This window comes from Folsomia candida, unplaced genomic scaffold (assembly GCF_002217175.1).
Source record: "Folsomia candida strain VU population unplaced genomic scaffold, ASM221717v1 Fcan01_Sc006, whole genome shotgun sequence".
NCBI lineage: Eukaryota > Metazoa > Arthropoda > Collembola > Entomobryomorpha > Isotomidae > Folsomia > Folsomia candida.
Genome location: NW_019091198.1, coordinates 9,515,463 through 9,526,020, shown reverse-complemented (window position 1 = coordinate 9,526,020; position 10,558 = coordinate 9,515,463). Strand labels below are relative to the sequence as shown.

At 37.7% G+C, this 10,558-nt stretch overlaps 1 protein-coding gene and 1 long non-coding RNA gene across 4 annotated transcripts; one reads left to right on the top strand and one right to left on the bottom strand.

The window, feature by feature from the left end:
* Positions 1-1,968: 1,968 nt before the first annotated feature.
* LOC110850845 (zinc-type alcohol dehydrogenase-like protein C1773.06c) lies at positions 1,969-6,414 on the bottom strand. Of its 3 annotated transcripts, XM_022098428.2 has the most exons (11): positions 6,097-6,413; positions 5,877-5,948; positions 4,677-4,833; positions 4,400-4,588; positions 4,187-4,290; positions 4,002-4,093; positions 3,858-3,935; positions 3,632-3,785; positions 3,407-3,554; positions 3,151-3,303; positions 1,969-2,961 (listed from the first exon to the last, which is right to left on the bottom strand). In XM_022098428.2, the coding sequence occupies exons 3-11, from the start codon at positions 4,815-4,817 to the stop codon at positions 2,845-2,847; spliced, it is 1,176 nt and encodes a 391-aa protein (XP_021954120.1). In that variant the 5' UTR covers positions 4,818-4,833; positions 5,877-5,948; positions 6,097-6,413; the 3' UTR covers positions 1,969-2,844. The 3 variants fall into 3 exon arrangements, with proteins under 3 accessions (XP_021954120.1, XP_035708940.1, XP_021954119.1); XM_035853047.1 differs by lacking the exon at positions 5,877-5,948 and having other exon boundaries at positions 6,097-6,414; XM_022098427.2 differs by having other exon boundaries at positions 5,877-6,412.
* Positions 6,415-7,459: 1,045 nt separating this feature from the next.
* On the top strand, positions 7,460-10,131 carry LOC110851338. The gene is made up of 3 exons (XR_002548040.2): positions 7,460-9,102; positions 9,210-9,450; positions 9,524-10,131. It is a non-coding gene; the product is annotated as an uncharacterized LOC110851338 (long non-coding RNA).
* The last annotated feature ends 427 nt before the right edge of the window (positions 10,132-10,558 follow it).

Here is a 10,558-nt window from a genome sequence, read left to right as displayed (position 1 = left end):
TCGACCATTGTCCTCATTCCCGAGTCTTCGAATTATTCTTATTGGCTACACGACCATACCGCTAATTTGGAGCAGTGTTGTTGTTGGGATTGTGTCCCTTGTTGCAGTTTTCTCACAGCCTGGCTAAAACTCTTGTTTTGTTTTAATAGCTTTATTATGCAATTTTGTGTTTGTCGTCCGTTTGGAAAGATTGGAGATTACGATGAATATAAAAGGGTTAACATATCGTGTTTATATTATTTGCTGGATTTCATAAATAGGGCAAATTTCATTTCTTGACAATCTATGTCCCCCCACGCCTACACGAAACCTGTACGATTTCGGACTGTATTATTTTGTGTCATGCAATTATAATCCTACCGTCGAAACACGGGTAATTCAATAACTAATGTATAGAAACTCTATTTCTAGAGTTTCAGTACATAATTCTAATTGAAACTTGAGCACCACAGGGTGTTGAGCAAGACTAAATGTATTAAACTCATGGCATACGTAGCTGAAACATATATCAGTTCTGCCTGAGCGAAAAATAGTGTTTTTCCTCCATCACCGTCTCTCTTTTTCTCATTTCTTTCTGCTCTCTAAAATACCTTAATATTTCTCCAGCACTTCTGTTTTTTACATCGCATCGACATCGATTGAGCAACACCTCAACGTCGGTGTTACAAGTTGACATGTACTTATGACACGCGGTTAACCTTTTCCTTCAAACAAACAAAATTTCGCAAGACTTGAAGATTTTTAGTGTCCGATTGGATTGCACAATTTAATCTTTTAAAGGACCTTTGTTTTTTTTAACATGACATTTTATTACTCGAAAGACTTTTAGATGGATTTTACTTTACGTGATCACGCCATCGCACGTTACGAACGAAGGGTGGATTATATCTCCTGGGCAGGAAAGCAACATCCTTTGGTGCGGATGACAGGTGCTTGACTGGTTGGCGAGCCTTCGTTCAGACCCCTCAGGCCTAGTTCCTTTTCCGCACTGGACTTTATTTTATGCACTCGGACACCCTTTTGTCGAGTGAAATAGGAAAGTCATCATCATGAATTTTAAATGCCACACAACAACAGCAGCAGCAGAATGAATTCTCATTCATTAATGTTCACCTATAACATGTATGTTTTCCCCCACTTAGCGATTCGAACTTACCTCAACTCTCGTCATCATGGTTGGATTTTCATCTAGTCGTTACATCACAATTCAGCGAGCTTCAGTTTATGTATGGCAACAGCTCTTGAATAAAAACCTCTTCCGTTTCAGCCAGGCCGCTCGGTAAACGTATGTAAAAAAACATGGCATAAAATGAGTGTTATAGAGTCAGCTTCATCCGAGTTGATTTTATGCAACAATAAAATAAACTCTAGACCTATTATTTATTTGGTCTGGCTACAATTTTCAAAATGAATTTGCTCATGGCACGATTCTTTAAAATATTTATGTAATGAGATACATCATGGAGACAGATTGGAAAATGTCGAATTTTAGTTTCCTTATATTGATTTGATATCAAACGTTACATTATGCATGACGGAGGGGTATTGAGTTAATTAAAATGTGGTATTAGCAAGCAGTAATGTGTTGGTGGATACATGCATAAGTATGTATTACATTGGTACGTATGCTCTAGAGTTGACCCATCGTAATTAATTAAATGTCGTGTCGGTTGGTTTACTGGATTGGCGAATTGAGAGTCCCACTGCTAAATTAAAGTACGATTTTGGTCAGTAGTTTCCATTTCTATTTTAGAGATAGCGATTTCCTCTTCTAATGACAGCCAATAGTTTACTAAATGCATGGTGGTTGTTGTTGTACTGGTCACTCTCGCAATTTTGTGAGGACACAATCTGCCTTGATATTGATGAATTTATAATGCAAGTAATTTCTGTGACAAGTTGTTCTTGTATCCTGAAATTCGTTCGGTCTTAACTTTAGTGTGGAATGAGTAGTCAGTAAATACAATGTACATAGAGTTCTATAGAGTTTATTCAACGTGACTAAATTTATACAGAATATAGTATATGCAGTATCATCATCATCATCATCATCATATTAAATGGATACATGTTATAATTATTCAACAACGCCTTAATTATCTGTACTACATGCCACTCAATAAATTAACAATATGAGGCTTCTCTTCCGATATATAAGAGTGTGTATAAATACCTACTATTTATCACTGAATAACAACAAACAAACGCATTTAAGAAACTTTCTTCAAATTAGTGGCAAATGATTAGGTCTCATTTCCTGTTGGCTAATTAGCTACGTATACATACGTATCTCTACAATCTATAATCTGAATATCATCCAGGACAATTCATGTATGAGAACATGAAATCACTTTGCATATGAACAATCTCAATTATATTTCAGTGTCAGTTTCGTAAAAATTGTTATAAGTTTAAATCATACAGAGATGCTCGTTCATATGAAAAGCTGCTAAAAATACTTTCGCAATTCGTAGCCTTAACTAACATGGTCAAGAGTGAATGAAACTCGTAAACAACGCTTAACTAATACTTAACTTGCAAACTTATGGTGGTAAATACGTAAAAGCTTAAATGAGTGGCTGCTTGTAATCTGGTAATTGAATTGTGTGTGTGACATTGGTTGTCATTCAACGGAAACAGTTTATGTGGGTAATATGACAATGATGCGCTTTTCCATCAGATTTTTTTTGCTCGCATTATTTTGACAATAACAACAAAGGATCTCGACGCGGAGAAGTTGAGTTTGATTGGATATCGTGCTACGTTTCGACGACGACTTGTTTTTGGAAATGTAATATGTGGATTTTTAGAGTTTTGTGAGTTTTAGCATAAAATATGCGGTCTTCAGTCAATGGAATGGAATCGAAGAATCGCTCTTCCTTGAATTTCCGAGTTGCACAACTTCCGGATCACCTCTTTCGCCTGATCCGCCGGAAAGACTGTGTGAGGAGGGGGTTCCAACTTTGCCAGAGTAAAAAAACACAAATTATTATGCAAAGAAGGCAACTGCTTCCATTTAAATTTGCTTGATAAAATCAACAAAACTGGTCCAACTACGGCATATGGGTCATGCCAGCAGTTGTTGTTTCTATTCCATTACTCGTACTGCTATGTAGCTACATGTTCATGATGATTACTAAAACAACTCACCTTTCCAGATGACACCAAATCCACCAATTCACGAAGTTGTTCCAACGACCCCAAATCAACCGGTTTTATGGTTTGTTGAAGTTCTTCGGCACGTCGACTGAATTTCGGAAGAAGTCGATCAGAAACTTCCGAACTGATTAAAACAATCCCTCCCTTTTCGAAAGAAAAATTTGTTATTCATAATTTTCATTGTTTAATAAACCCCAAAAATGGTATTTGCTGCAGTAAAATTATGTCGTATGTGTTATCTTATCACCTTGCTGAGACATTGCAGAGACCGATGAAGACTCCGTGACGTGGTTCCAAAGTCAATGACAATGTTAACCTCTCCCTCACAAGAGTCCTTTGTGCGTTCGATTAGAACCCGTTCGTAGCAGTCTTCGTTCCATTGTACCACACTGACGCTGGATCACGATGAGACAGTTATTGAGAAGCCATTTCTTCCAAATTTATACAACAATACAAATGCAATGATGCATACTTTGCGGCTTCCTTAGCAAGCAGGATGCCCTCATCTCTCAAACTCGCCACCACCAAGAGCAATTGATCCTGAACATCGTTCAAATAGTATTTTGCAAGACGCAGAGCCCACAAAGCTAGTCCTCCCGTTCCAACCAGCAAAACTTTTACTCGCTCTGTACACACATTTCAAAAGTTAGATGGAAGTCCGTAAGTAGTACGCAATACAGCAAATGTCCAAAAAATACCGGAATTTCCTTGTTCCTGAAGAATTTTGAGAATGTGCTCTCTTGCCACTTGGATTGTGTTCATGGCCCAAAGTGCGCCTAAAAACCAAATAATAATCTAAAATCAAAATAATTACGCACTATACAGAAATATGTGGACATTACCCGTTGGAAGCATTGCGGCAACACTTAGTGGCATGTTGTCTGGGACTTTGACCAAGTACTTTAGCTCTGGAACCGTCATGTACTCAGCATACCTGAGAATGTGATGAAATGAGAGTGAGCAATTAGTAACTTGCATACCACTTAATGAACCACTAGTCAAAAGAAGAAGGTATGAAACAACTCACCCATGAGGCACACCTTCATAGGGATAGACTACGACTTTGTCCCCAATTTTGACACTAGGTTCTGAGCCAACCTCAACTCCCAATGCTTCCACTATCCCAGCAACCTATTTAAGAAATCACGAATAATTACATTACCTACCAACATTGATAACAAATCAACCCACACGTGCACACGATTATGTGCCAATTTAAGCTATGTTTATATGTACGCACCTCGTAGCCTGGGAATAGAGCAGCATCTCGAACGCCATAATACGACGGATTTTGACAGATACTTCCCACCGACCCTGAGCCACACATCGTGGAAACATCTCCACTCAAGCTTCCTTGGCTTGACATACTGGTCATTGAAGATTGTGAGTTTGCCCTTTTCGAGCTGTAGCACGCCCCGGCACATCCCACCTAATAATCATTAAAATTAAAATCAAAAGCATTATTAATTTAGGAACGATTTTAACGGTAATCTTAAAAAAATTCCTAAAGTATTTACTCGAATTCGGGCCCCATTGGCTGGGACGTCAGGAACTGGAACGTCGAAACTGAAAACACAATCCTTCACCAACGGACCAGGGCTTTCTATACTCACTTGTCTGCACAACTTGTTCATTGTGGGTGCGGACTGATTGGGCATGCTATTCACACGTCCCCTGGTCATTGTTTTAAAATTCTTATCTTTAGCACAATTCTGTCATGAAAAAGTACACAATTTTGCAAATTCTCTACTCCTTTAATGGATAATACAGCTAACACAAGGACAACAAGTGCAATAATTAACTAACGAGTACACTAAATAAGTAACTGGTAGGTGATTAAGAGGGTCTAAGGTTTCTGTACTAAATAAATTCCAGAGGTATTATTAGCACTTGAACTAAAAAGTGGTCAAGGAGTGCGAGGATTAAATCGTGACTAAATTGGGCACCGTGTATATTTTGCTATATAAGAAACAATTCATAACTTATCAGGCATTTAGGTGCCAAAAGCAAAACAGCTTCAGAGGTCAGAGTATTTAATATACCAATTGCAGAATTAATTCAAATGCTATGTTCTCTATATACTTTGACAACAAGACACAAATTTGATGGGCAAACAACAAAAGGCCAGCATATACAAATAACTACTTATCTTTCTTTTGCTTGTAAAAAGATAATGCTCTGAATTAAATGTCAGTTTGACAAAATCACACAACCAACACCGCCCGTCCGCACGGGTCGTGGCATCATTATGTAAATACGTATCCTTCTTCGCCAATGTATTGGATAATGTGACATTGATTCAACAAGGCGAAATAGATGACCACACAGGTGAAGTCAAGTGCATAGCAGAGCGAATGGTGATGATTATCATAATGCCGTGTGGGTGGATGCATGGCTCGTAATTAAATATAATTCTCCTCGTGTTTGCACCGTGCTTTTCAAGTAATGCAGTGAACTTTGGTCAGTTTAGCATGCTTTTAACTCATCGGTATTTTGTTTATCCGGTCCCTTAGTCATGAACTTGTTTTTTTTGTCAACCTAATTGACAAGAATAACTTCAACCAAAATTGTAAAATTGTCCATACTTATGTGTGAGATAAGGGTAACTTTTTACTTTTTAGAAACAGCTATAACTCTTTGTATAGTTTTGTCTCACTTAAAATTGACCGAAATATATAAATACATACGTGTCTACGTGCATAGCTATAAATACATACCTGAATTATATGACGTTAATAGATGACCACTCGGTAATTTGAGATATGTATCATGGACGACATCAATCCACACTAATCAAAGTTTAATTTACTCTCTCTCTCACTAGCGTTACGCAATAATTCTATACACTAAAGCACTCCTACTCGAGTATACTTTTGGTCAAAATTTAAACAACTTAATAATAATAGCTGAACTATTATTAAGGTATAATTTTTTTACCGTGAATTTCCTTCCAATTCCATTTTCGCTTCACCAATAAATTCTGGCATTTTGGATTCTCATGATTAAAAAAGTACTTAATATTTCAGAGTATGTAGGAAATGCTTTCTCCTCAAGAACTTTCTACAGTCGAATAATTATTATGTGGTCAGACTAACTTTTATAATAATGGCAATGGCGGAAATGTGAGCTTGGGGGTGGGGCCGAAATTTAAAAGTGAAGTACCAAAAAGACTAGAAAAATGAGTCTGTACAGCCAAACGTCGTCAGATGAGGAGTGCGTTGTGAGGAAGTTGTAAATCCAGCAACAAGAAGAATTTCACTCTCTCACCTCGTGTCCACATCGATCCATTTCCAGAGAAAGCACGAGAGCAAGAGGAAACTAGACCAGTTCGGTCGACATGAATCAGACCACCAGACTTTCCCCGAACCCTTTTCGACCAGGCGGTCGGTCGGGCTCCAATATTTTAGGCCGTCAATATGCTTTGCAAAATTGCACAATTGTTAGCATCGATTCCTACCCTATCGTTTGTCTCAATTGAACAATTCCAAATCATTATAGAATGAGTGTCATATTACAGGGCAAGATACAAATTGAGCAACATTAAAAATTATAAATAAGTAATTGGCCAATTTTTCTTTTTGAGTCATTATTCCATTATTTTGTTGTCGTCTTTCATGTTTTGGATGCCAATTTTTTGCGCAGCTGTTTTGTACAAATATAGGTTAGATAATTGACATGGTGGGTGGTTTCAAAGGTTAATGTGAGAAATTATCTTAATATGAAAGTTTCATAATGACGATTAAATTGCAAAGGAATAAATGTATCCAATTTGAAAAAAATTATAGATTGGTCATCATTAGAAATAATGCCATAATATTGATGATAATTGACATATAAGTTCGACAGAGAATGTATTTACTACATTTTCATATCCGGTGTTTTACCTAATTCATAAGTACTGATCACAAGAATGAAAATTATTCTGTGTAACTGTACCCTTGTAATTTGTAAGCATAATTCCTCAGTTAACCAAAGACATGAATGAGCATAATAAGTACAAATCGCATACTTGTTAAACAGTAGACATTTTTAAGGTTTAATATCAAACCGATTTCCGATAAATACTTTGTGATTTACACTACGTAAATATGTAAGTATCTCTGTTGTCTAGAAAATGAGTGGGAGTATCTCATTGTTGATGATGATGAAACACAATTAATTGGAAGCCCATTACGTCAGCATCAGTACATATTGAATTTAATATTCTGCACACGTCCCATACGTACAGTGGGATTTAAAGGAGTGAATTTAGGACAGAGGGATTTAGTTTTTGGTGTAACCATGTATCTCAACTAACAACCTTTGCCTGAATCTTGTCTAATTAGCGAAAGGATTAAAAATGAAGGATTGTGACTTGAGAAATAGTTCAGTACGGAATGTTCTAGTGGTCGTGGTGGGTCGTGGGTGGCGACGTTGTTCAATCCGAAACTTGGGAAGCAAATCTCTGGAAAGAATTTGAAAGCCTTATTGTGAAATCTTGTTAGTTTTTCTTGTTATTTATAAACTATGTGCGTTCTCTGTTCGGAGTTTGTAAGGCTTAGAAGAAGAAAATGAGCATTCGTGTTTACTCATAATAGGCAAGAAACAAGAGTTATTTTCTGTTACCCCTTCATCCACGTGTATCGTAATTAACAGACATTCAACGTAGATAAGTGGGCAAATTTTTGTCAAAAAGTTTGTCAAGAAATATTTTTGTGTAAAACCTTGTCCTTCAGCGCACGTGGAGTTCTTCGTGCATATCTTTAGATTTTTGATGAACGTATGATGTTTTTCGCTGCGTAACAAGAATTGAGCAAAAGAGACGCTAAACATGTTTCCATAAACATATAATCCACCTGTCTGATCTCACACAAAAATAAGAAATTCGGTTCGACACCTATTTCTGCTGAGTGGTCTGTCTAAAATGTTGTTGTTTGTTTGTTATTTTAAAATTTTTAGAGTAAATGCGTGGTGAAAGTTCTGATCTAGAAAACAACTGGAGAACATGCCCAGGCCAAATCTCCAGCGGAAGATTACTTTCCCTAAACCCACCACTTTGTCTGATTTCCTCTCTGTATACATAATTAATGCATGTGGTTAATGTTAACGTGCAGTAATTTGCATGTCATGACACATATGTACACACATCAAACAAAGACAGATGTATAATTGTATTGTATAATGTGAATCTGGCCGAGGAAGAAAAGTATATACCTAAATATGTATTCATGCAAGGATTACGCTTATCATATCTTTGGTCCCTTTTACGCGGAACTAATGCCAAATATGGTATTGGAAACGTGCTGACGCGGAGGCTTTGTTTAATAAAACGGATCAAGTGATGAGTTATGTTATGTAAATGTAATAATGTGATGCAAATTGAGAAGTGGAGGAGGGGGGAAAGCAATGCGGATTTCAACCCCCACCTGTGCATATGTTCATACCTGTCATTCTGCATCGATCCCACCCACCGGAGCACCTACGCAAATTGAAAAATTGCACCAGAGTGTCTCCAACTTTTAAAATAATGGTAAGAAGCGATGACGCGTAAAAACATTTTCACCATTTTAGCCTCTTTTACCTAACTAAATAGCAGATGTGGTAAGTTGTGGAGACAGTTTGTGTGACACATCCATTGTACATCTCTCTTCCAATCTGGAATGGAAAGCGTTGGCCGAAAGAAAGAGGAGTGACGGACCACGACGCAGACTTTCCAGTTAGCAGGGAAAGTATAAAAGGGGAGAAGGAGACCTTTGCAGTGATCAGAGACAAAAACTGCGTCCAGCAAGACAATACACTCCCACGATCTGCGGGCTTTACCTGCAGAACCACCACACTCCATTCTTACCACTCGGACGCTGATAGAGCAGGCCTCAACTATTGTGTAGCCGTTGAAAGAGCAAAGTAGAGTTAATTAACTATAATTTTTCTGTAATACGAGGGGAATTCGAAACTCGAAATCAGGTTGGAGGCACACTTTTGAAGAAAAAATTTGTCATTCTAAATTATTGCGTCAGTCCTCAGTGGACTTGAGTTTGAACTATTTCTAAAAGTATAATTTTTCACCGCAGGTAGCAGAATGCATTGCATGACTGCTTGGGTTCTGGTAATAGTCGTTGGGTCAGCAATTTTGGTGGCAGCGAATGGCCCACCACCCACGGAGTTGCTTACCGAGGGAGATATTCCAATGCTGACCTCGAGTATGGAGATGGAGGGAAAACCACCGCGTCCTCGGCTGTTCCAGTCGCCGGAACAGATTCGAATGTACTTGGACAGTTTGGGAAAATATTACAACTACCAAAATCGAAACAGGTGATTTATTTTTTTAAGAGTATTTTTCTAGTCTTTTGAAATTCAATTGTTTTGGTTATGTGGCTTTTGACAGGTTTGGGAAACGGGGCAGTGGACCAGACCCGTATTTACAATTCAAGGACCCATACGAAATTAAGGGTGTTCCAGAGTACGACTTCAGAAGTCCTTTGTAGGTTGCGGAAGGTAAATGGGGAACTAGACGAAGACGAAGAATAAATAAATTTTGGCTAGAAACCATTTAGCAAGTATTTTATAACAGAAAGAATTGTGCTCCTTCTCAGAAGATGCAGTGAAACTTGTTATTCGATATCTGCACTTGTCGTCGGCGCTGAATTACGTAGTTGACATAATTGTATGTAGATTCTCTCTCAGATAAAAAAATCTTATTAAAAAATAGCCCACATTTTTGTACGGGTGAATTGTGTATATAAAGTGGGCTATAGAATTGATTGATGTTCACGTATGACTCGGAAATAGTGAATTCATTCTTTAGCAATTTTTGCCAGTAGAATTTAGCTGCAATCATAGAATATAATATGGACCGAAGAACGAAGTGCAACATGAACACGGCGTTGGTTAAGAGTATCTCCATCCAAATAATCATTCTAAATAAGTTTAAGTCACAATTATGTCCAGTTTGTTTTGCATAAATAAAAGTCTTTTATTTGAAAATCCATGTAATGGCATCGTATGTATTAAGCAGTAATATTTTTTTGCAAATAAATCAACTACCTCAAAGTTGCATGAAAGCAGCATTTGTCAAGTCGTATTTCTTGAACAAAGCGAGAAAAATGAATTTTTTCGGGGACCGGAATTCGGTTTTGTCCGATAGATCGGGCCCCGAGTCCTGTTTCAAAAAGTGAAGTCTCCCACTTTTCCCGTTCGCCATGTCATGTCGTCGTCGTCTCTTTCGTGGTACGAGATTCGCATACAGCTGTCTTTGTTTTCGCACTTACCACATTGGAGTCAGTCACATAATACCCTTTGTGGGTGTTCAAGTCTTATGCACCCCATGGAACCAATTGCCATCATCTCTGTAAACAAGATGGCATCTTTCTCATATTTTATGTGTGTGTCAAGAGACGTCGTTATTCCCACATTTTGGTAA